At 43.9% G+C, this 26,655-nt stretch overlaps 1 protein-coding gene across 1 annotated transcript; it reads right to left on the bottom strand.

The window, feature by feature from the left end:
- Positions 1–4,416: 4,416 nt before the first annotated feature.
- ALDH8A1 (aldehyde dehydrogenase 8 family member A1) lies at positions 4,417–25,802 on the bottom strand. The gene is made up of 7 exons (XM_060029930.1): positions 25,608–25,802; positions 22,321–22,468; positions 20,218–20,373; positions 18,469–18,618; positions 13,500–13,756; positions 11,494–11,655; positions 4,417–5,608 (listed from the first exon to the last, which is right to left on the bottom strand). Exons 1-7 carry the CDS (start codon positions 25,755–25,757, stop codon positions 5,156–5,158), a joined length of 1,476 nt encoding a protein of 491 aa, XP_059885913.1. The 5' UTR covers positions 25,758–25,802; the 3' UTR covers positions 4,417–5,155.
- Between the last annotated feature and the right edge of the window lie 853 nt (positions 25,803–26,655).

Raw genomic sequence — 26,655 nt, 5'->3', positions numbered from 1 at the left:
CGCTGACAAGTGTGGCAACAGAGACTGACAACGTGAACGCTTGGGACCGTTAGACTAATGAACACCGGGACATATTCCAGAAGGCTTGCTTTAGATACGCATGAGCAAAATGTCTTCCTAAAAGTACACCTGGAAACGCTCATCTGCAAAGCCTGAAGTGAGGGGCTCATCACTGGGACAGCTTGGGGAGGATCTACCTACTGTTAATGGTGGTGACAGGAAGCTGCAAACAGCTCCAAGGAAAGGACACCAGAAATTGCCAGGAGCTAAGCAAATCCAAAGCAAAGAAGGACCACAGATTTTGAAGATTTCTTTTAAAAGTCTGGGCTCAGGCTTAGGGGAATATCCATTACAGACGGCCAGAAGGGTCTCTCACCCTCCCTGCGTGGGCAGGAGGGAAAGAACAGGTGAGGTGGGAGGAGGGGTCTCCTGGGTCTGCCTCTCTAGAACCTGCTGCTGGGCAGACCTGCAGCACTCAGGGCGCTGGAGGACATCTTCCAAGGTTAATTTAGGTAAGTTTCCAAAATAGTTTGACTTTAAAAACTGAAAACCAGTAACAGGTATTCAGATATTCAAAATATATAAATATTAACTGCAGCATCAAGTAGTATGTAAGGCCCATAAAGATGGGAATGTGATTTTATGCTATCAAAAATATACACCCCCCAAAAAATGATGGAAAAATGGATTCTTTTTACTTACACCCCTTCTATTTTTCCAAGTCACGTCACATTTCAGTTTGCTTTGTCTTATCATGATATCTGAATAGTTTTTGTTTCCTTTATTCTAATGGATAGAACAGCCATACATGTACCTTCTTACATATCTAAGATCTTCCAGATTATTAAACATGTTCTTCAATCACTACTTCCTGTCTTCCTTGTTCTAATTTGGGCCAGTTGCCTTCTAGGCCTGATTAACAGCTGGTAACTGGAAACATCTTTTCATTTTATTCCTCAGACAGTTCTGTTCGTTGGATTCAGTTTTCCTTTTCCTGCACTACATCCCCAAGTCATTCCAGGAAGAGTACACAGGACAAACTTTCTCAGTCATTGGATATCTTATTTTGTCTTAATTCTTGAGTAACAGTTTGCTGGCTATAATTGCTGGCAGAAGTTCAAAATAATTTTCCCTGAGAATTTTGAAGTCTTGCTCCACTGTCTTCTAGCATCAATATTATTAATCTTCTGGGTTTTTTGTTTTTTGTTTTTTTGGAGGTATCTTGGTAATTCTCTCTGAAAGCTTTATACTAGGAATTTCAAAATTTCAACAGAATAGTTCTTGGCACATGGTGGGTATTTTCCATCTGAAAGTCATTTTTTAGGTCAGGAAAGTTATCTTTTCTAATTTATTTGATTATTCATTTTTGTTCTCTAATCTTGGATTAGTTACATATGAATAGATTTCTACATCTAGCCTCCATCCCAACTTTTGGATACTTTCCTTTTCTGTCATTCTCTACATTCTGAGCTATTTTCTCAACTTTATCTTCCAGATTACTGATTTAGTTTTCAGCCATACCAATGGTTCAATTCTCCTGATTTTTAAAATGTATTTGGGGAATTTTTAATTTGTCATGGCTTCTTTCATGTTCCCTGCCTGCTCTTTTTTTTTTTTTTTTTTGTGGTACGCAGGCCTCTCACTGTTGTGGCCTCTCCCGTTGCGGAGCACAGGCTCCGGACGCGCAGGCTCAGCGGCCATGGCTCACGGGCCCAGCCGCTCCGCGGCATGCGGGATCCTCCCGGACCGGGGCACGAACCCGTGTCCCCTGCATCAGCAGGCAGACTCTCAACCACTGCGCCACCAGGGAAGCCCTGCCTGCTCCTTTTTCATAGTAGCCTCTTCTTTTGTGGGAACCCACTATTGCCTCAAACCACTCTGAAGATGCTAGTTCACTTTTTCTTGTCTTCTTTCTTTTATCTGTTTCTCCTGTGGTGAGTCACTCTTTTATACATCTTGACATTTCTCTTTTACCAAATATTTGATGATCCTTGATTGGTCAGTAATATTTTTTTAAATAAGAAAGTATGTTGGTTGGTTATTATAGGTAGTTGGCAAAGTTATTCTTTGCAGTTTGGAAAAGCAGTTTACTCATAAGACCCATCACTGAGTGGGGGACTAACTGTACAGTTCCATGTGTGAGAGGGTCAGCGACAGGCTTCTTTCTAGGGTGTTCAGACAGTTCAGCTTGTATCCTCATAACCTTCGAAGTGAGGCGGACTTTATCACAGATGGTGACACTCTTCGGTGGATCTCACCCTTAGGTGGAGTTGCCTTTCCTTCCGCCTCCTCTGAGTTGCATGCGAAGGGCCCGAGTTATCTCCCGCTTTGTGCCAACAGCCATACAGGAGGCCTCCCCAGGAAGCTCTTCTACCCTGGTTTTTGAGCACTTCCTTTGTCTCTAGGAGGGGCAGATGCTGCAGCCAGCTGCTCCAGGGACCTGGGGAGTGGGGAGACACCTGCACCCGTGTTTCACAAAGTGTCTTCTAAGTCCTTCCACACTGAAAGTGTAATCAGGTCCCACCCCAGACCTGCTGAATCTGAGTCTGCATTTTAACAAGAGTCCTCGGTGAATCAGAAGCACATCAAAATCTGAGAAGTGCTGCTCCGCAGGGTCCTTGTTGCTGCCCTTCAGCTCCTGCTCTCCATCCCTGCTGCCTGGGCCCAGGCCCTCGGAGGCTGGCGTGGCTCCGCCTCTGCTCAGCACTCTCCTGGGCATGCTCCAGGTTGCCTTTCACATCAGCCACTCTCCCTTTGCTATATAAGTATTTCCTACTTAGGAAATAGTACAGTAAATGCCCAAGTGCCCAGTATCCAGCTTAGAAATAAAATGTTACAAATATAGTTGAAACCCTTGTGACCATCTCTCCTGATTCTCTTTACTTCAGTTCTGAGCACAGCCCCATGGCCACAGAGGTACCACTCTGGTGGGACTCTGTAGTGGGGTAGGCACAGACCCAAATGGCACCCTTAGCTGATGTGGGGCCTGAGACAGTATGAGATGGCCAGGGACGGGTAAGCTCTTAGGACTAAACTCACCCACTTGGTTGGGATAGAACAGATGAGGAAAAATCTAACTGGGGCGCTAAGACACTGTAGCCAATGGTTTGAACTGAGAACTAAGGCAGTGGTGAGTTGAGGGAGAACAGCATTTGGTCAAATCTGCATCCATGAGACTGACACGTGAGCCCACAGGAGCTTCTAGAGACCCAAAGAGACACAGATACAGGGAAATGGCATCCAGAATGTGTCAGTAGGAAGCAGGCCCCTCCACAAGGTGGGATCCAGAGCCCAGGAAAGAAGTGACAAGAGCAGGGCTGACTCCAAACCCTAGAGAGAACAGTCTCCTGGACAGAAAACCAGTGTGGTGGGAGATGGGTATTCAGGCACTGGGAGCTAAGAGGTTCAGTTGCCAGAATTTGGAATCAAAATAGGGCTTAGGTCTTAGAAATAAGGATGAGCTTGGATCAGACCAACTACAAGAGTGAAGATGCAAATTCTTAGACACTGGAGCTACTGAATTTCTTCCTGCTGACACTCAGAACTTGTCCTAGACTTATCTGATCAAGGTCAAGGAACCTCAGCCGGGGAAGAGGGAAAGCAAGGAAAGGAGAGGGGAGAGGAGGCAGAAGCTAAGAACCAGGTACGATCCGACACCCATCACTTGACCTCAGAGGGACTTATATTTTTCAGCATTTGTAAACAAGCCAACATATGCCAAGTTCTACACAGAAGTATAAAGATTATTCTGCACCCCCTGACCCAAACCCCCAATCGCCATGCAACAAATACCCCAGTGCCCCAGGAAGACCTCGTTCCATCCCATAACTCATTTTGAGCATCTTCTGTGTGCAAGGCACTGGGCTGTGAACCGAGTCTTCAAAGGGGAATAACACCTGCCTTGACCTTCAGCAACTCCTGTCCCATCAGGAAATGAGACATGCAAACAGATCATTTCAGTCAGCATGGAAAGGGCTGTACTGGAGGAATTCCTGGCTTCATGGATTGGGTTGCATGACTGAGTGGAGTGAGGTAGGAGAAAAGGGGTAGGGGGGAGGAGAGGCAAAGCAGGAGGGAGACACAGAGGGGACACCCAACACGATGTGTTCCATGAACCATAAGGACTTCGCTGCTTCTGAAGCACAACCCAAGGTAAGCGCGAAATGGCCAGAGATCCTAGGGTATGGAGTCTGAGAGCCCCGGGTTCAAATCCTTCCTCTGCCCCACACCATTTGTGTGACCTTGAACATGCTACTTAATCTCTGTAAACCTCAGATTTCTCCTCTGACTATTGGGGGATTCAGGAAACAAGTGCTAGATATACCACTGTTACTTAGTAAAAGGTCCATGCTCCTAAGAGGATGAGGCTAAGGATGAATAAAAGACAATTCATAAACAAGGTGTATGCCATACTGCTTACTAAAATTGCTTAACATTTATTGCTCCCTTTAGGATTAGTAAATTTTAAGTCTCCTGAGATACATACGCTAAGAATTGGAATTGATTAGTCTCCATAGTAGGAATGGATCAAACTCTCCTTGTTCTAAGTTTCCTCCAAAAGTAGTAGTTATTTTATTCTTCTTTGTCCTTATACAGATATATTTAGCGAGACCTACCACATATGCCTGCTCTGACAAACCCCACGTAAAGTACATCATCAACGTTCACGGCCCCCTTGCATAATGAGGTACAGTCAATTACCAGTGAGCCATGCCCGTGTCTGATGGATGGGGAGACAACCTCTACAATCTCCCCAAAGGTAGAAATTACGGTGATTTCTCTTGGCTTTGTAGATTATTTTTTTTATTTTTACCGTATACTTGCAAATGAAAAAAATAAATCTGGTTGTCTGTGAATTTCCAAGAATTTTATCAAAATGATGAAAAAATACTATGAAGACACAAGTTCCGAGGAGCCTGATCATTGCCTGGCTTCCTTTTTGTGCCTTCCTATTCTTCAACTCTTCACTGAAAAGAGATAGCATCTCTTCACCAGAGGGTAAAAATACTAAGTACAGAGGATAAGCTATAGAGATAACCTTCTGCTGAGTCAAGACGTGGCTGAAATTTATGCCAGGAATTCCGTTCACCACACTGGATGACTGATTCTCTCTGCAGCCAGGCGTCAACTGTAACAGCTTCTCCAATGGCCAAGGTCAGTGTTTAATGGTGATGGTTTTGATTTCAGTGAAGAATTCATAAGAGTCCTTGGCTCCTTCTCTACCCACACCAGAACTCTTCATCCCCCCGAAAGGCAGGTTCAGCTCTCTGATGAGCCAGCAGTTGGTCCAGACCAAGCCTGACTGTAACTTCTTGGCCACCCGGTGGACACGCCCCACGTTGCCTGACCACACCGTGGCGGCCAGTCCATATTTAACACTGTTGGCTCTTTGAATCACTTCCTCTTCACTATCAAAGGGGACGACACACGTCACTGGACCAAATATCTCTTCCTTCATGCAGCAGGACTCGTCCTTAATGTCTGTTATCACCGTGGGAAGCATGAAGTACCCTGCTTGATTCCTGAGGGGGAGGTTTAACTTATCCACTCCCTCACCGCACAGAATTTGGGCCCCTTCCATGCGAGCTTTCTTGATGTAACTTCTGACCTGGAGAGGTAAAAAATATACTAACAACTTATCGTTTGTCTTCACACAAAGCAGAGAAAATTCAATATTTTTGAAGCATCAAGATGTATAAGGTCACTCCCCCCCAAAATCTAAGGTTGATTATATTTTCACTCAGCTGCTAAGTAAGCCTGAGTGCAAAAGTGCTCTAAGTATTATCTGGGCATTCAGCCCTCATAGGTAAGAGGAGGAGAGTTTTTTATTTAATGTCTAAGTGCTAGGCATGCAGATAAATGCTTTTCTCACATTCTCAGGTAATTCTCTCAAAACTATTATAAACTACGTATTATTATCTCCTATTTGCTGATTATATAATTGAGCCTCAGAAAGGGCAGAGGGTTCAAACGGATAATAAACAGTAAAGCTAGAACTCACACTCAGGTATATTCAGTAGTTAAATACACAGACTAATATTTCTCACTATTTCTCACAGTCTCACTGGGGGAGACTATGTCCATTGCAGAAAATGGGAAGTTGAATGGTATATAAGACTTAATTAAAAGCCAGGGTGCCCTTCAATAGCTGAGCTTCCAGAACAAATAATTTCTAATGTCTCATCTCAGTACTGATTATATTGTGAAAATATATCTAGGTAATAAAGTAAAGCTCACAATAAGGGGAAATAAATTATGTAATAAGTTGACCCAGTGACTCGGAGATAATGACAGTTTTTTTTTTTTAATATTGGTTACAGAAATGACTCATTATAATAATGGCATATCTATTTATATTTGAAAATGTTGTTGAAGTCACAATGATACACTCTTCTACCCTTGAGGGGCGTTATAAGCATAGGAGAAGTAGAAAAGTAATCCCCAAAAGTAAAAGTCTAAAACAACAGTCAAATAGTACATCAAAGGCAGGGTAAAGTGTGGAATGATATTTTGGAATCCTACGGATTATCATGTATCTATCTGAGCATTCTGCCCCAATGTTAGATTAGTACTCCATTGTAGAACTATATTCATTGTAGAGCTATATGTTTGCATGTAAAAATAAAAAGATAATGTCTCATTATTAATTTTGCTTCAGTTTATAGAACACTTAATAAGCCATGAAGTCAAAGACGTTTGAAAAATAGAGCATTCGGTAGAGCTTTATATTCTCCACTATTCCTCCTCCCCAACATGAACAATGATCTCAAAGCTTTCCCAGAAAAGCTCTCATTGAGTTTGTGGGTAGAGTCCACAATACATCTGGACTTTTCCTTCCCCGACTCTCTTGCTCTTTTGAAGCAACCCGGTCACATTAATTAAAAGATGCCAGAGGCAGCATCCTGTGTGAACAAGGTGAGTGCCCAGAGGCCCCTGCTGGATGGAGAGCCCAAACTTTTATCAGTGATTCAAACAGTGCAAGGAGCGCTCTGGTTTGAGATGATTGTGTCTAAACAAAACTACATGATTCTCTCTTTGAAGCTCTTGGGATAATAAAATACCAAGAGAAGTGTCAGTTTTCAAATTGTGAACTTATCAAATTATTTAACGTATAAGTTACACACTAAACTGAATTTCTTTTCTAGAGAAAGTATCACTGGATGACACAATGATATCTATACTTGCAGCTCAGAAAACAACTTTGTAACTGTTAATGTGCTATAAATGCAATGAAATATTCTTATAAAACCTTTTCTTGAGAGGAGAGAGCAGAGAGTAGTTAGCACTTAATATTGAGTAGTTTTGGCTGTAAAATCAAAGCATAGAAGTTAGAAGAGTGGGCTTGGGAGCACAGCAGTGCTCAAATCCCAGTTCCTCCACTTATCAGCTGAGGGATTTTAAATGCTCTACACCTGGACTTCCTTGGTGGCGCAGTGGTTAAGAATCCATCTGCCAATGCAGGGGACACAGCTTCGAGTCCTGGTCCGGGAAGATCCCACATGCCGCAGAGCAACTAAGCCTGTGCGCCACAACTACTGAGCCTGCGCTCTAGAGCCCACGAGCCACAACTACTGAGCCTGCGAGCTACAACTACTGAAGCCCGCACACCTAGAGCCCATGCTGCACAACAAAGAGAAGCCACCGCAATGAGAAGCCCACGCACCACAATGAAGCCACAATGAAGCCACAATGTGGCTCCCAGTCGCCACAACTAGAGAAAAGCCCACACGCAGCAATGAAGACCCAAAGCAGCCAAAAATAAATTAAAAAAAAAAAAAAGAAAAGCTCTACGCCTCAGTTTCCTCACTGGAAAAATGGGATTGACTGTGTCACCTATTCATAGGGCTCTTGAGAGGACTAAATAAAATAATATACATAAAATACCTAGTGTGATACCTGACACATAGTAAGTTTTTGAAAGTCAGCTGCTGTCGTTTGCGTTGATGCTCCTGGTGATGGTGATGATGATGATGATATAATGCACGATCTGACACTCACGAGCTAAGAGATTTCAGGGATGCTCCCCACTGTGTACATCGGGGTGTGGGGTTAACTGACAGAGGAGGACAGGAAACCGCAAGAGTGGACCTTAGTTAGACCTGAAGCCTGGCCTTATTGGGGGATATACCCGTGAACTTCCTCTGTGCTCACCCCCCCACCCCCCCCACCTCACTGTCAACACTCAAGGATTCTCTCTCTCTGGCTATCTGCATCTTTGGAAGTCTGGCCTAGAGCCAGATTCTCCAGACAGTCAAGCAGGGAAGGATTCTGAAGAGTCAAAAGGAAAACAAAAATGAAAACAAAAAGCAACCCTGTGAAATAGGCAAGGGAGATTTTTCTGCATTCCCTGAGGATAGAATCACTTGCCATTTCCTGTGGGTCCGCGCCACCGTCCTGGGAACCTACGAAGTCACACTTGCACTTAGGAGCCCTTGGCCATTACAAAACAACTGTCACAGCCTCTAGCTGGATTCTTCTGTCACTGCAACACCATCTGTTGTGACAATCCCACAGGATGGAAACAAAGATCTCGTGGCTAATTTGATTTATTTATTTATTCATTCATTCATTTATTTTTGGCCGTGCACGGCACGCAGGATCTTAGTTCCTGACCAGGCGACCAGGGATCAAACCCGCGCCCCCTGCGGTGGAAGCACAGAGTTTTAACCACTGGACCGCCAGGGAAGTCAATTAATTTGATTTGGAGAAGACAGAGACCTACTGCAGAAGAGGAGGGGTGGAATGCAAGGATGGCAGCCGGCCATTCCTTGGCTCGCAGACCCCAAATCTTCCTGGCGAAAGGAGAGGAAAGACGACTCTCAGTGGAGTGTGCCTGCTGCCGCCTTGATCCCAGATCAAGGTTTGGCACACTGAACTGAAAAGAGTCACAGCCTGAAAAAGACACACATACACTTCCCAAGCTGCTTCCACTGGCTCCCTCTCAAAGGGCAGGGACACCTAGGGCTCCCTCACAAGACCTGAGCTGAGAGCCCCCCATCAGGGGCCCACCTGGTGAGAGACCCAGAGGGTAAAGCTGTGACTCCTTGCATCCAGGCACGTGTTCTGGGCAGAGTAGTAGGGATGGAAGGTGTCCAGGGACCCTCTGAGCCACAGCAGGAAGGTTCTGAGACTTTATACTGGGGAGGGGTGGGGACTCTGAGCACAGCTGAGAGGAGGGATCCACCTACAGGACCACAAAACAAGGGGAACCCAGAGCTACCCGAAGTTTTATGTGTGGTGGGATAATGGAAATACCATCTTTATTGTTCTTCCTTAAAAAATAAAAATAAATGGCTTACGATAAACACTATTTTTAAGTTTTTAACTATGAAAAACTATTTTTAACACTGTGTAAAATCTTCCCCCTTAGAAGCAATAGAACCGTGGAGCTGAGATGAGCTACCACCTTTCCGAGCTGGACTTCTTAAAAGGGCAGCGTGTGAGCTCAGCACAACCAGGCTTTAAGTCCCATCCTCTTGGCTGTCTCGTTATCATGGGGCATCATCTAAGGGGCACCCATGGGACCTTGATTATCCTTCTCCACTGAAAGGAACCAGGGCTCAGTAGACAGAGGTCCTGTTGCCCGTGTGGGGCAGAACAACTCACATGGCCTGAGGCTGCTTGCTGTCAGAGAGGAGAAATGCTTCGGGGAGGGCCTGCGGTGGAGCTCAGGAGGGCATTGGGGAGGCAGGCTAAAGAGAGGGCCCCTTTGGGCCAGCAGGGATACACTGAGCATCACAAATATTGTATTAAAGCCCACAGGCGTTACAATACATTGAAACCTGGTGAGCCTGTATTTGACCCAAGTTCACTATGTGGGGAAAAAGGGACAAACACTCAGAGTACAACAGAGAAAAGCCCTAACTACCAATAGGAGTCAGTGAATGGCATCAGTTTCTCTCACACACAAAAGACAGTGTGTGTGAGACAGTTTCTCTCACACACAAAAGACAGGGGGCTACAAATCTTTCAACTGCTACAGGAAAGTCAAATACTTTGATTTGTTTCACTGATACACCTCCCCTCATTGGGGAACTTAAATAGTTATTATAACAGTGCCTACGACAGAAGAGCAGTTTTTCTGCTGAGTTAATAAAGAGAACTTTGAGTCTCAGGTGAATGGTGAATTGCAAAGGGGACCTTAGATGACACCATGGCCTGAGTCTACTGGAAGATGCTTCTGGGAAGTTAATTCTGTGCCACAGAAAGCATTCGGGAACATGCAGGAGGTTATTTTTCACCACTTATTTGCATGTGTGGGCAGGTAGCGTGTATCCCTTTGCCTAGAACAGCCAGATAAGGGAGGACAAGGGAGCCTCTTGTATCTGGTGATGCCTCACTCCACAAGGGTGGGAACATCCACAACTGTGGGTCCACCACAGGCACTCTGGGGACAGCTGCCCATGTGCCTGCAATCTTGTAGGTGAATTTGACTGGAGGAAAACACAGTCATGCTGGCCGGTCTCACTTTAAATAAATGACCACATATTTATTTAATGTGATCATAAATGATCACAGCTCCAGGTGAGCCCTTGGAGCTGCCCCAGCAACAATACAGTCACTTCGAAGCCCATTCTCTCTCTTGATCTCCTGCAAGACTATCTCACACCTTTTCCTCCTTCTTGAAACCTTCAACACCATCTCCCCTCCTCACCCTGCTTCCCATTTTACTGAGAAAACAAGTAAGAAGAGACCAGCGAGACTGAGACTACACCTTCCCACCTACGGGCATCTGTGCTCCACACTATAGTGAAGGTAAAAGTTAAAATGTAGTAAGTCTACCAAATCTGTGCAGTGTCAGAGAGTTCTTCAAACTTAAGTGAAGGCTCTTTCCCTCACTGGTTAACTGATAGGGGTGTATTACCATTACCCTTGGTTGGCCTGAGTTACTACAGCTGGAAATGAGGTCTTTTTAGCTCTGAAATTCTATGACTTATTTTGGGAGTCCCACCAGGTAATGAATTAAAATGACCTTGAAGACCCAAATTCCATAAGCCACCCAGAGAACATCAATGGCTTCTCCCACGGAGGCTCCCACAAGTCACCCCACCAACTAAGGACCGCATCATTTGGATTGGATTCGCACTTCTAGACTCCCATTTGCTGTAAGCCAGAGGCAGACCCTTACTGCCTGGGGACTGACTGGGAACATTTACCGGTGGAAATCCCTGCCACTCTCAGCTCACATCATTCTCATCACCTGACCTTTATGCTCTGCAATTTGCCTTCCTCACTCTACTGGTGGCATCTCTTTACTGACTTCTCAAGTTCATTTATGCCATGTAGGTGCTGCTTTAACCTGGACTGCATTTCTGTATTCATCTCTAACATTTTCAGACTCTGTATCCAGAGACAATTTCCCACACATCATAATTATCAAAAAATAGGGTAGTAATTAACAGTATTTCAAAGCACAGATAGTGTTATGCCTCGCGCTGAGCTCCTCTCAAAATAAGAACTCTTTCTGTAACTTACACACAGGGATTTACTTACTTTCTCCAAATGAGCTTTACTGATCAGAGCTCCCATGTCGGCTGATGGGTCAGAGGGAATGCCAACTTTCCACATTCTGGTAGCTTCTACAAACCTCTTTAAAAATTCACTATAGATGCTCTTCTGGACAAAGATCCTGCTGGTGCAGAGGCAAATTTCACCCTGCCAAGAATGACACATGAGGACAGTGACAAAACAGGAGGGCCCACTCCTTCTTGGATAGATCACCCTGCACTTCTGAGTGCCTGTCACGTATCAGGCACTGGTCTGGACAATGGGAGACAGTGGTAAACAAGATGAAGTTTCACCATGTGGAATGCACTGTCTTATAGGGAAGACAGGCAACAGCACAAGTAAAGCTCAACGAACAATATAACTTCAGGTTGTGACCAAAACAATACAAGAAAACTAAGCAGAGAATGAGAATAGAAAATAATGGGGGGGGCAGCTTTTACTCCCTTTTATTAAAGGGAGTCCTAGAAGGCACTGGTGAACAGGGGATATTTGAACTGACCCTTGATTGACGTGAAGGAGCTGGATGGATGAAGATCTGAAGGAAGAGAATTCTCAGCTGTAAATGTAAAGGACCTGCCACAGGAATGAGCTTGGAGTGTGTGAGGAAAGGCAGGAAGGTGAGTGGGGCTGAGGGTGGGGATGGAGGCAGGGACAGGGGTCAGAGGGATGTAGAAGACAAAGGCAGGGGGCGAGGAGCGAGGCAACATCACACAGGGTCTTACAGGCTCATAGACTCACAGCTTGCATTTTATCCGCAGTATCATGAAAGGACCATGGAAGGCTTTAAGCAGCAAGATGATGGGATTGGATCTACATTTTAAAATGATCATTCTGGCAGCTGTGTGGAGAATATAATTGGAGAGAAGGAGAATGGGAACAGGGGAGTGTTAAGAGAGCTTTTCAGACATTCGGATAAGTGGAGGTAGCTTGGACAAGGCAGGATCAATGGAGATGAGAAAAGTGATAGGAGTCCACTGAGGTTAACAAATTCTTAAAGGGGCATGGGACCCCAAAAGCATAAGGAAACTGGCATAGATGCTCTGGAGAAATGATAGGATTCAGGATAGATTTTAAAGATAGAACTAACAGGACCTGTTGGTGGATTAGTGAGGTATAAGGAAAAGAGAAAGTAAGAACAAGGATGAGTCCCAGATTTGGGGCCTGAGTCTCAGAGTGGATGGTAGTCTCTTCCCTGGAGAGGCAAACACAAGGCGGGGAGAGCAGAGGTACCGCAGGGAAAGGAGAGGGAGGGGAATCAAGAGTTCTGCTCTGCACAGGTTAAGTTTCAGATGCTACTGAACATCCAAATAGAGGTACTGAGTGTTCCAGGGAGAGGTGTTAACAGATTTCTGAGTGAAAAATCATCCTTATCATCATTTGAACATAACATGTAATAGTTTACAAACCACATTCTGGACTTGTCAGTATTGTGTATGTATGATTGTACATATATGCATAAATAAATATTTTCATCACATTGATATTTCATCTTCACAACAACCCGTCCAACAATCAGGAGGAACAAAGTTGCCCAAGGCTCCTCCATGATGTTAAGTTAAGAAACTTGCTTGAGACTTGTTCAGGTATTTATTTCTAAGTGTGTGAATGCATTTGGGATGCTTTGGGGAGGGATAATAAGGTTTCCAGGAGCTAGGACACCTGGACAGCAAGAAAAGACTGGGAAAACTATAAATAAAGGAATGGGGAAGCTTGGAGAAGCAAAAAAGAAGTCATCACCCGATAAAAGCCGTGTAACTCAAGAAGAGGAGTTCGCTGCACAGGAGACGCCACAAGGCTTCTGAGTGACATTATGATTGAACAGATAGTCAATGGAGTAACACAATGTAACCATTCTCCTTTCACTGAAATAGTCCTGGATTGACTTACTCACCCCAGTTTTGCACTGTGATGCAACAGATCCAGCTTGACAGGGCTACTGAGTTAAAAACAAGCAAATAAACAAAGGGGAAGAAAAAACCCAGAGGACATACCTGGTTGGCAAAGCTGGACCTGACTGTGGTCGGAACACACTCCTCCAGGTTGGCATCTTCAAAGATGATGGCAGGATTCTTGCCCCCCAGCTCCAGCGAGAGCTTCTTGCAGTGGGGAGCACTCAGCTGTGTGATCCGCTCGGCCGTGGGCTGGCTCCCAGTGAAGGAGATGAGGGGCACCTCTGGGTGGGACACCAGCGCCTCGCCTACCCTGGGTCCCGTTCCAAACACAATATTTACAACACCTGGTGGAACACCTGGGTGGGAAGCAGTATCGGTTTCAGTGATTCTTCTCAGTATGTCGAGGACTTCAGGTTACATGGAGATTCTCCTTCAAAGTTCAACGGCGTGAATGGGGTTGGGAGGGAATGTTAACGGCTGTCTCTGGTTCAATAGCAAAACAAAGACTACAGCATCACCTCTGCCTATGCTATGCCCCGGGCGGGATTTCTCCGGGGGCTTTGTCCTAGAAAAAGGCAGGGTTGAACATTCTATATAATTCATTCCATAGTATTGACTGGGGCTGAAGATACAAATACATCCTCAGGCAGGTCGGGCCCCAGGAGGGAGGAGAGCACTGCTCCAAGCTGGCATCCACGACTCACAGTTCAGTGGGCAAATGTGAAGTAGAGGGAGCATTCATGCACTAAAGAAACCAGAGAAGGGCTGGGCTTCCCTGGTGGCGCAGTGGTTGAGAGTCCGCCTGCCGATGCAGGGGATACGGGTTCGTGCCCTGGTCCGCGAAGATTCCACATGCCATGGAGCGGCTGGGCTCGTGAGCCATGGCCACTGAGCCTGCGTGTCCGGAGCCTGTTGCTCCGCAACGAGAGAGGCCACGGCAGTGAGAGGCCCGCGTACCGCCAAAAAGAAAAAAAAAAGGAAGCCAGAGAAGAGACTGACTACCTCGGCCCAGGGGAGTGAGGGACGGCTCCCCCAGGAAGGTGAGTCTTGAGGTGAAGGTCCAGCTTCCCATGATATGGACGCACCATCACCCTCTAAGACTGACTGACCAAGAACACCCCCAAGTAGGTGCCCCAATCTTTTCTATCAGGAAACTCTACTGCTCTATATCTGCATGTATTCATTTATGTGTTTTATGGATTTTCCTGTTCATTACATATCGACCACTAGAAGGTACTCCAGCTAAGGGCAGACATGGGGTCTGTGTTTTGCCTTTCATTGTATCCACCATGGCCTACTTTGCCATATAGAATGAATACCCATTAAAAAAATTTTTTTTAACACATCACATTTAAAATAAATTAATGATAGCCATTATCAAAAAATCTGGAAACAATAAACGCTAGAAAGGGTGTGGTGAAAAGGGAACCCTCCTGCACTGTTGGTGGGAATGTAAATTGATACAGCCACTATGGAGAACAGTATGGAGGTTCCTTAAAAAACTAAAACTGGAACTACCATGTGACCCAGCAATCCTACTACTGGGCATATACCCTGAGAAAACCATAATTCAAAAAGAGTCATGTATCACAATGTTCATTGCAGCACTATTTACAATACCCAGGACATGGAAGCAACCTAAGTGTCCATCAACAGATGCATGGATAAAGAAGATGTGGCACATATATACAATGGAATATTACTCAGCCATAAAAAGAAACGAAACTCAGTTATTTGTAGTGAGGTGGATGGACCTAGAGTCTGTCATACAGAGTGAAGTAAGTCAGAAAGAGAAAAACAAATTACTGTATGCTAATGCATATATATGGAATCTAAAAAAAAAAAGGTACTGATGAACCTAGTTGCAGGGCAGGAATAAAAATGTAGCCATAGAGAATGGACTTGAGGACACAGGGTGGGAGGGGAAAGCTGGGGCGAAGTGAGAGTAGCATCGACATACATACACTACCAAATGTAAAATAGATAGCTAGTGGGAAGCAGCCGCATGGCACAGAGAGATCATCTCAGTGCTTTGCGTTGACCTAGAGGGGCGGGATAGGGAGGGTGGGAGGGAGGCTCAAGAGGGAGGGCATATGGGGACATCCGTATGCGTATGGCTGATTCACTTTTGTGTACAACAGAAGCTAATGCAGTATTGTGAAGCAATTATACTCCAATAAAGATCTATTAATAAAGAAATAAATAAAATAAATGAAAAATAAGATATAATGCTACATATGTATGCTATTAAAATAATTTTAATGAGAATAAAAAATTTAAAGAGTACCAGTAAACGTTCACATTTATTGGGTACTTCCTGTGGGTTGGTCATTGTTGTAAGTGGGCTACACCCTATAGATCTCCCAACAGCTCTGTGAGGTTTGTCGTATTAATACATTGATTGATTACGTTTCTTTGAGCTCCAATGTTAATAAGTTAAGAGCTATCTACTGGCCAGTACTTCTCAGAACCATTTTGCCATTTGATCCAGACACTAATGAAATTTTTCTAGATAAATCTGCCTTCTACCCTTAAAAGATTCTGGTTATAAGAGAAAGAAGGCAGTTTAATTGGCAAATAACAATTCAGTAAAACTCAGAATAGGAGGCTAAGAGACAGGAAAGGGAAGGAAGTCCCTCCAGAGCTAGGATGTGCCTGGGTCACGACAAGGAAAATTTTAAGCTTAAATAGAGCAGAACCAAAATTAATAGGAAGGGCCAGTAATCTGCCGTCAGTGGACACTTCAGGAATGAGAGCAAACGTTTGGTGCCCACAAGGGAAAAAACCAAATATTCTAGGGCTCCCAAAGAGGTATTCATGGTGTATCTATATAAATATTCGATGATTTTATTTCAAAGAAAGTTCATTTACCAAGTCTGTTTGAATGCCCCAGACTAGAGGAGCTGGCTGTTGACATATCCAGAATGCCTTAGCACGTTGTTTTAGCTTTCTTTTCTTACGCAAGTTTCTCTTAGAGTGCTCTAAAGCAGAATTAAGTGATGTCATTCACACCCCCTCCCAATCCCAGTGGAGAAACTGAGGGCTCATGTCAGGTGCAATTGGACCATCATACTCTCAGTGTTTGTTGGAGGAGGAAAGTTTGGCAAAGCCAGCCCAGGGAGGGAGGGAGGATGGGAGGGAGGGACAGACTGTCTCGGTACAATAGGTTTATTCATTCACAAGAATAAGAGCAATGCTGGGTAAATAAATGGAAACATAAAACTCTCAGGCAGACCAGGTTCTGGGTTATATGAAAGAGGAGGGTGATTAGAAAAGAGAAATCAGGGGCTTCCCTGGTGGCGTACTGGTTGAGAATCTGCCTGCAAATGCAGGGGACACGGGTTCGAGCCCTGGTCTGGGAGGATCCCACATGCCACGGAGCAACTAGGCCCATGAGCCACAACTACTGAGCCTGAGCGTCTGGAACCTGTGCTCCACAACAAGAGAGGCCGCGATAGTGAGAGGCCCGCACACCGCGATGAAGAGTGGCCCCCGCTTGCCACAACTAGAGAAAGCCCTTGCACAGAAACGAAGACCCAACACAGCCAAAAATAAATTAATTAATTAATGTCAGATGTAGGCTTCTGACATCCTCTGTCACATAGGGGAGGACCTAAGTCAGGCACCAGCAGATAAACAAAGCTTTAAAAAAAAAAGAAAAGAGAAATCATCATAGATCAAGACGTAACTGATCTTAGGAGTGAGTGGTCTGTGGAACACGGCTCTGTGGCACCCTCCCCAGCTCCCTGTGCATCCAACACAGGATCAAAGCAGAGCGGAGGCCCCACTTCTATCTCACACCAGGGAACCGGCAGTCAAGAGGCAGGGAAGAAATACCTTGGACCTTTGCAGATACTAGAGATTCCATTTTTCAAAGAAAGGGATAGAATGCGGTCTCTTTTGTAAGGGAGGGATGGCACGTTCTGGGACAGGAGGGAGGTAGGGATGTTCATATCATGCACCTTCCAGAGGCCTGGGGCAGCCATCGACATCATCCCAAAGACCTAGGCTGGGTGGCCTCATTCTTCCATAGGATACAAGGGAAATGGGCAGCTAAACTAGGGTCATGAGGCCCAGTGCTCTTCCCTCAACGGGCACAATTTAACCTGTCATCTAAACCCTGGAATAGGAACTGGCTCAACTTTCCTGGAAGCCAATGTGTATGTTTTTGCTTTGAGAGAAAAGGCATACAGGAGAGAGATGGGCTCTTACCAACCACTCCTTCTATGGATCTAAGTGAGCCCAGCAACACCTTCTTTGTGGGCTTGAAGGAAACGAGCACAGCAGAGACTGACAGAGCCTGTTCCCCACCACCTGCCCATCATTCCCACCCAGGCTGGGCAGAGACATGAGCTGAGGGCCTAACAGTGAGGGGCTTCCTGTGGGTTACAAGCTAGAGCCTCCTGCCTGCAACCTTCCAACCCCGGTGCAGTGTTGGCTGAACACTCCAGGCGAAACCAGGAACACACCTTCCACGTTTTAAACCATCGGCAAAAGGGGGACAAGGAACCATAGTATATCAGCATCTCAGCAGTGGTCCCAAATGCAGGGAAAACTGAGGGGTGTATATTCAATTCTCTTGAAAATGGGCTGTTTCTCTTAGGCATTCTATAGCTGTGCAAACCAGAGAGGTACCTAGCAATATTCTTCTTTGCATCAAAATCCACTGTTGTTTCAAACGTACTATTTAAACTGACTATTGGAGACAGTCTGGGGCAGGCTGGTGTCTGAGTTTATCAAGCTCTTTAAGCCGTTTGCTGTACTGCTATCCTATGCTCAGGGGACTGCCCGTGGAGCCCGTGCAGGGAGGAGCTATCCTGCAGTAGCATGTTCTGGGGATGAAGAAAGGAAGCAGTGGGCACGAGCCCCGTGGATGAAGGGGATTTCTCAGAAGAGGATCAGGGAAGCGAAAAATCAGAGATGTCCCTGGGATCTGTTTCGGTGCTGAGCAGATTTCTATCCAAAATAACTTTTCAAATGTCAGTGACCCTACGGTGGCCGAGGCCTACAAAACATACATCTCCAAAGCCAACCGCGTGCCCCCCCTTAAACCCCATCTCCCAATTACCTGCTTTCTCCAGGAGTTTGCACATCATCCACGCGGTCACAGAAGTCAGCTCGCTGGGCTTGGCTATCACAGTGTTGCCAGCAGCGATCGCTGGAGCCAGCTTCCAGGTCAGCAAGTAGAGGGGCAGATTCCAGGGACTGATCAGACCAGCTAACAGAGGATAACAGAAGCATTGCCAGCAATGACATTCCCCTCGAAGCAGATGGGCCAGACAGGCTTTATGAATGCAAACTCCTTCATGCTACACCAAACTTCAGCTTACTCTTCCAAAATCCCAAACTTTTGTAGCCAACTTCAGGGAACTAATTCTAAACTGTATTACAAGCAGTTGTACCTTTTAAGACTATAATCAGGACAGTCTACTCTTTTCTTGATGACTTACAATTATATTTATGAACAACAGCAATATAAGTTCTGGGGCTAAAAGACTGTTACCTGTCCCTAAACATTCTCAGAATGTGATCAGTTTTGAGATGTGTAGACTGATCTCTGTACTGTTTAAACTTCTCCCTCCTCATTAATCAAACAGGCCAGCTCCTATTTCTTCTAAATTTCTCCATCTCTGTTTCTAATCTCTTTTGGATTGAGACATAAAATTTCTAGCTGTTCAGAATTATTTGTAAAATAAGAGCAATAGGTTCTGAGACTGTGAAATCCATTTTCGCTAACCCAGAGTATTTTTTAATTAAAAAAAAAAATCTTTCTAGGTTCTCACCTGTATTCTGACCAGATAGGTTTGCTGGGTAAGTAACAGAACCAACATCTGCAGTGGGTCTCCATGTAACATTCTGAAACCACCTAGGCTTCTGACCATAAAACGTGTAAAAATAAAACCTACATTATGAATCAGTAAATGGATCCACCTTATTTTATACTCTGCCCTCAAGTCTGAGCTATGAAAGTGAACATAGTTTACATTATTAAATTTCCCACTGAAAAACCTGCTCTTTAGGGGATAACAATATTTTTGCAGCATAATGTACTAGCATACTTCTTACGAGGAGGTTTGAGCTTTCATAACGCCTTGAAAATACCATTTCCGAAGGGCTCAGGTAAAATGTTCCATTTTCTTCCCCTTTAACTTATCTTCTTTTATTCTATCATAAAATATAACTAGTAAAGTATGGACGGTAGTTGGTTTTTTCTCAGAGGAAACAGTGACATCTAGTGGAAACTTTTAGTTATTGCAGATATTTATATGTCCTCTAAAGGGCAAGCAGCAGAGAAATGAAAGAGGGAAGCAGATAATCCAGTCAAGGCTTATTTACCATGTACCTGGCACTGTTCTAAGTGCTCTACACTTACTAACTTACATAATTCACACAAAGATATATAAAGATAAAATTAAACGATCCTCCCAGTTTCCAGATCAGGATACTGAAGCACACAAAATCTAAATCACTTACCCCACACATAACCTAAAATCTATGATCTTAATCACAACGCTCTCTGGAAATAATTTGGTTTTTTTTAATTACAAGGGACAAAAAGTCCTGGACTGTGAATTTACAATCAGTATCATTCTTTTTTTCTGTGATTCCTCCAGAACAAGTTTCCAGGAATAACTAGGGAATTTGACACAAAGAAAATAAAATAGAATTGGATTTTTAAGGCCAATTAAATTTCAGATAAAGTAGAAGAAATTTCTACTTTCCTTTTTTTTAAGTCTGTTCCTTTAGATCAATTCTACAGGGCTGACTGAGCATCTCTACGTACAGCTGTGGTCCAGGCTTTCACTGCAGCACCTACCGAGGCCCACGGGGGTCCGAACCGTGTAGTGGAGACAGCCCAGGTGGTCCATCTGTGTGCACTCGGACGTGTGGTGCAGGATGGAGGAAGCGAAGAACCGGAAGTTCTGTACAGACCGGGGAATGTCCATGGTTCTCGCCAGGGTTAGGGTTTTCCCTGTAAGAAGTCAACAGCAGAAGGCGCTGTCAGTGTGCTTCACCTCGGACTGGGAGGAAGCAATACCACACACGTATCCTGCTCACACTGAAGTAGCCTCTGTTTCTTCCAGCCTGGGATGGGCATTCATTGGTTACAGAGAGCGTTGATCATAGTTTGATAAAACTGTGAAACAATTAGATGTGAGGTTGTAAGATGAAGTAGAGGGGGTTAGAGTTGAGTCAAATAATCTTTGTTTTGTGGACTGAACAATTCATAGCTATCATCAGGAATTCGCCAGATGCTATCACTTCACCCACACCAGCTCTTTCAATTCAAAATCACCAAGCTTTGGACATGCTACAGAGGGGTTGGAATAATGGGTGTTAAGACAGCTGTATTTGCACATCACCAAAAAAGCACGTGATGATATTAACTGTCCCCTCAACACACAGTGGAGTCACTAAGGTGGACACATGGCAGAACCACTGGTGGGAAGCTGGCACAGGATGCTGTGTGGCCCTTGCTCACCCATCATGTGCCCCATGCACATCCTGGATATATGCTTCCCTGGATTGTTCCTCAGTTATCTTTAGTGATACAGGGAGACTCTGCAGTGTCAGGAAGCATTTTTTTCTGAAGGGTTTGGAGTCAGGCTGCTTCTTAACTTTAGGCTGCTTTACAGCACGCATGTAAATTAAAAAGATCTTGGCCTTTCCTAACAGATATCATTACAAAGATTTACAGACATTTACTCCATTACCCTGACTTCTGGGAAGCAGTTAAAAAAATTGGGAAATTGTGTTGGGAGTGGAACAGTGACCGACATATCAGAAATCTTTCTAAAAAACTGTGTGACTGCTCTTCAAGTTATCTTTGCCTTTAGCAAATAAACTTATGTTTACCAAAGGGGAAAGGAGGGGGAGGGATAAATTAGGTTGGGATTAACATATACACACTACTATATATAAAATAGATAACCAACAAGGACTTACTGTAGAGCACAGGAATTATATTCAATATCCTGTAATAACCTATAAGGAGTAAGAATCTGAAAAAGAACATATATATGTATATATACGTACATATATACATATATAAGACAATTTGAAGAGCTGTCACATGTATATGTATAGATATAGATATAGATATATATCTGAATCACTGTGCTGTACACCTGAAACTAACACATTGTAAATCAACTATACTTCAATTAAAAAATAAATATCATGCCACAACTACTGAAGCCCGTGCATCTAGAGCCTGTGCTCTGCAACAAGAGAAGCCACCGCAATGAGAAGCCCGCACGCCACAACGAAGAGTAGCCCCTGCTTGCCGCAACTAGAGAAAGCCTGCTCACAGCAAGGAAGACTCAATGCAGCCAAAATTAATTAATTAATTAATTAAAATTTAAAAATAATAAATGAATCACGTAGTGAAAAGAAAAGAAACAAATTTGCTTTGAAACTCTCTACTTAGAACTAGTGGAGGGCTGCACCCTCAGCCCTCGTTCTTCCTCTCTCCCCATATCCATGCCCTTTGCCATACATCTTTGCAGTTCCTTCCACCAAATATACAGTGTATTTATTTCCGTTCCTCCTGAACTGGCGTTGGGCCTTGACTTGCTTTGGCCATCAGAATGAAGCAGAAGTGGGCCAGTTGCAAGCCTCGGCCTTCAGAGGCCTTGGCTGGTTTGGCTTTCCATCCTCTACCACTGCCGTGAGAAGCACATGGGTGGGCTAGCTGATAGGTCCAAGTGGGTGGGGGTAACATGAAGAAAGTGTCCTGAGTTCCATCCACACGGTTAAGAGGCAAGAGATCAACTGACAACCTGGAAGGAGCGTGTGAACCGCCAGGAAGATAGTGCGTGCACTTCCCATAAAGAAGGGACAGCGGCGCTAAACCCGGGTTCCGCTAGAGAGAGCAAGCGTGGGAAAGAGGGAAGAGGCTGGCACAGATGCCTCTCACCTTGGTCCCTGGATTCAGCCTGGGCCAGCTCCTCCAGGGACTGTTCCAGCAAATCCGCCAGCCGCTGCAGCACCTGCGAGCGCTCCTGGGGGCTCCGGGAGGACCAGCCCGGAAAAGCTGCTCTGGCGGCCTCCACCGCGGCTTCGATCTCGGAGGGGCAAACGGAAGAGGGTCGCCTTAGACTGTTGCTCCCGAGGGTTGGGTGAATCCAGAATCCACAGGTCCGTACATGGCTAACGTTTTTTCTGCCTAATTGCAAGTATTCGACACTCCCAATACTGAGTCGCCCACAAAGTGGTGTTTACCTGACCAGCAAAGTCGGGGCACCACAAAAAAAGAAAAATGCTCCATTTTGATCAAGGTATCCAGAATGTGGCGATAATAGAATCTATTTGAGTAGCAGGTATACATTTTCAATAATTTCAAAATACAGAAAATTTCTGAATATCATATGAGAGGAAACTTAATTAAGATGTATGGAATCTCTAAACTCTTAATGCAGTTTTGACATACTTGATAAGGTCTAAAAGTTTCTTTGAAATCACATCCCAGACTGTCATTTTCACTTGGAATGACTAATCATATTAGTTATTTATTGACTAATTTTTATATATAACAGAATGTGCTAAATGCTTTACACAAATTATTTCATTAAATCCCTTTTAAAGTTCTGTAACATGAGTATTGCTAAGCCTGTTTTACAGATAAGGAAACTGAAACACAGAGAGCTCAAGTAATTTGCCAGAGGTCACACAGCTAATAAGTGGCAGAATCAGGATGCAAACCCAGATCTCTGTGGCTCCCGAGACCACAGCTGGCCTGCTATGGCATAACCACAGTCCCAGTCCCCTGCCTGGCTCCGCCCAATGGAAAGGTCCTCTGTTGGAGAAGAGGGCATCTGTGGTTGAACAGATAGCTTGGGGACCTGGTTTTAGAGCTAAATCCAAAAGGAAACAATGTATAGGAAGGTATCAGCAAAGCCAGTTCATGGAGGCAGAATGAATTAGCAGGGTTTCTGCTGTCTTTCTCCTCTCTTAGGCAAACGTCTAAGCAATGCCTTTTCCAGAGATGGCAAATCCAGAGCCTGTGTCTCTCCCTTCTCCTCTCTCACATGCATGACATTTATAATCACTCACAGCTTTCTTCCACCACTGGACCCAGGCTCAGCCTCAGAATCTTTTTCCACAAGCTTCCGGCATCTTTCTTGTATTACATGATCTGACAATTCAGCTGCCCTATCACCCCAAATCGGATCTACATGCCTTCTCATTTTCTTTATGTGAACAAAGTCACCTTCAGCTGAGCTAAAATAGGTATAAAAGGATTCTTGTCTTAATTACAAATGTCTGCAAAGTTGGTGGTTGATGCCCTGCTGCCAGCCAATAAGAGGACGGTTCCTACCTACAGCAGTCAACGTCAAATCTAATCTTCCTACAGTTGTTGATGCAAAACTCTGATCTTTTAGAAAAGCAGAAAACTCAAGTCCAGTCATATTTTCTAAGTTGTCCTATGTCACATGTCCTACATCCATTTAATGTAGAACACATATAATGTACTACATACAATAATATTAGCAAAATATAATACTTATAAAGCATTTACTATATGCCAGATGCAAAGGGCTCTACATGTGTCAGTCTGTTTAATCTTCAGAACAACACTCTGAAGTAGGTATTATTATTATCCCCATTTTATAGATGAGGAGACTGAGGTTCAGCTGTAGGTCAAGAACATAGGTATTAAGCGGTGTAGCTGATCTCTGAAGCCAGGCAGTCGGACCCCAATGCTACAGTGCAAATGCTACTGCGAGTGTGTGTGTGACCACTAATCTAAGCATGCTGTGATCTGTAAAATAAGGATGATGATAGAGTCTTATTTATAGGTTATGACTCAGATTTGGGACAATTTGTGTTCAATGGCTTAATGAATGCAAACGCTGAATGAATGGGAGTCCTGTTGACAGACTGGCAGCACTTTCTGTGAGTGACTTTTGGGGAAATTGGGCATGTGGCTTGCATGGTAACCATATTTTTCAAGCCAGAAAAACCTGGGATTTATGGTATCAGATGGAATGTTTGCAAGCTGGATTGCTGGAAAATCCAAAATATCTATTCCTCTGCGAGCAGGTGTATCCATCCCTCATTCTCTCTTCTGCAAGGGCTGAGCCATTAACTGCAGAAAATATTTCACCTGAATTTGGCATACTTGTCAATTTTAACTTTACTTTGGAAAGGACTCTGAGACAATGAGGGCTGGAAAAGCTGGATTTTCCACGTCTATCCCAGGTCATTTGAAGCAAACAAAATTGCAGGTTACAGTTTAACCAACAGATTAGCCAATATTTGCAAACTTTAATCCGAAAGTCTAAAGGTTTCTTTTTAATGCAAGAAGACAGATTTAGAATATTATTAACAGTGGAGAAAGAATAGCTTAGTTCTTTTTTTAAAAAAACCTTGCATATAATACTCATTTACATATGAAGGCTACAATTATCTTTTAAATAATCTAGTTCTTTGTGCCTTAAAAAATAAATTAAAATCCATTTAATTTGAGCATAAATCCATTTAGATGAGTATACATTCATCAGCCACATTTATCACCCCAAATATATTTCTACTCTCAGTGCAATAACTAATCAAATATATCGCAAATATTTTACAAAACTCCTCAATAATATTAATTCTACATCACTGAAAAAAAGTTTTAATGTGTGCACCATTAAGTACTTTGAGTAAGAAAAAGTAGTGTTAAATTTAACTTCAAAAATATGCAGGAATTTGATTCTGCATTTCATCATTCAAATGATTGGTTTTACTTTACTAGATATTTTGAAGACATGAAGAATTATTACAGGATAATATAAAATAAATCCCTGGGTTTTAAGATTTTGCTAATTTTTGTGAAGTAATGCATTTTGTGGAAATCCATGAATATAATGGCAAATTTAGGCAACACTTGGTTGAGAAAAAGATCACTTAGTAATACTGATCATTCTTACAAATAATGCTTTTTACTAGGCACCCATCAAGGAATGTCTGTGAGTTGTGGCTTTGTGTTAGGCTACCTGGATTATTATTTGTTTCTGCATATGGTAACCTGAGATTGGTGCCGTGTATCATATATACCCAATTACAAAATAAACCTTCCTAGAACTAAAAACCTTCCTTCTGCTAATGTTTAACAATCCTACACCTTTTCTCGATCTCCTTTGCTCCTAGAAAATTAAGTTACCATAAATCACCAACAGGCAAAGTAGATTTCAGTCTTCTCTGAGTGAATATACTCACCTCTTCCTTTCCACTGTTCGGCACTCGGCAGTACACTTCCCCTGTAGAGGGATCGTAGGAATCTAGGTATGAGCTACAAGGTAAAAATTTCCCATCTATGAAATTTTCCAGCATCAAAAGGGCCCTTGTTCCAGCCATAGGAAAGGACATGCCTGCCCTTCCCCTTTGCGTTGCTCAGGAAGGTTATCCCCCCGCTCTCCCGACTCCTGACTTAAGTCTCCTCCTCACTTCCAGCCCCAGTGACCCCATCTGCCAATCAGTGAAAGTGGGAGGTGACGTGACATTCTCCGAGAGTATTTCAGTGTCTAAACTCCGAATGAAGAGAGTTCCCAAATATTTCACAGCTGTCCAGTACGTTGTGAGAAATGGATAATAATATGTTAAAGTAACATCTGCTTATGTGTTCATGGCCCTTTAAAATGGTCCAAAGGCATCTGTGTGTATTATTTTATTGGATTCACACTATATTCACTGCTCGAACATTGATTAAGTGCCAGGCCGTGAGGCAGGTCTTTACATGAATTTACTAATTTATTCCACACCACAATCCTATAGAACATAAAGGTCATTACTTCCCTTCTTTTGTCCTCGGAGAGGTGAATTTGTCCAAAATTGCAGAGTTGGTAAGGGTCCTTTTGTCTCCAAATCATGTGCTTTTTCCTCAGTGCATCACTGCCCTCACCCTCAGAGGTGGCTGAAGGCAGACTTTCTCTTTCCATCACCCACCAGTTTCTCTCTGCCTTGTCGCTGAACTGTCCATCCTAAAACCAGGGCTGCCACCCCAGCCCACATCTTCCCAGATGTGCCATGAAGATGACGGTATCAGCCCAAACTATATACAATGTATGTAACACACCCAGGACTCATGTCCATGATGTATATAAGAAGTTCTACAAATTGGTAAGAGAAATGAACAACCTCATAGAAAGGTAAGCAAAGGATATGAAAAGCAACTCATAGCAAAGGGAACACAGTGGGCTAATGAGTGCGTGAAAGGATGCTCTGTGTCACAGTTAATCAGGGAATGTGAGAGACAAAGAAGACTGGA

The sequence above is a fragment of the Delphinus delphis genome, chromosome 14 (genome assembly GCF_949987515.2).
Source record: "Delphinus delphis chromosome 14, mDelDel1.2, whole genome shotgun sequence".
Lineage (NCBI taxonomy): Eukaryota > Metazoa > Chordata > Mammalia > Artiodactyla > Delphinidae > Delphinus > Delphinus delphis.
The sequence above is the reverse complement of the archived record's forward strand: the minus strand, read 5'-3'. Positions and strand labels throughout refer to the sequence as shown.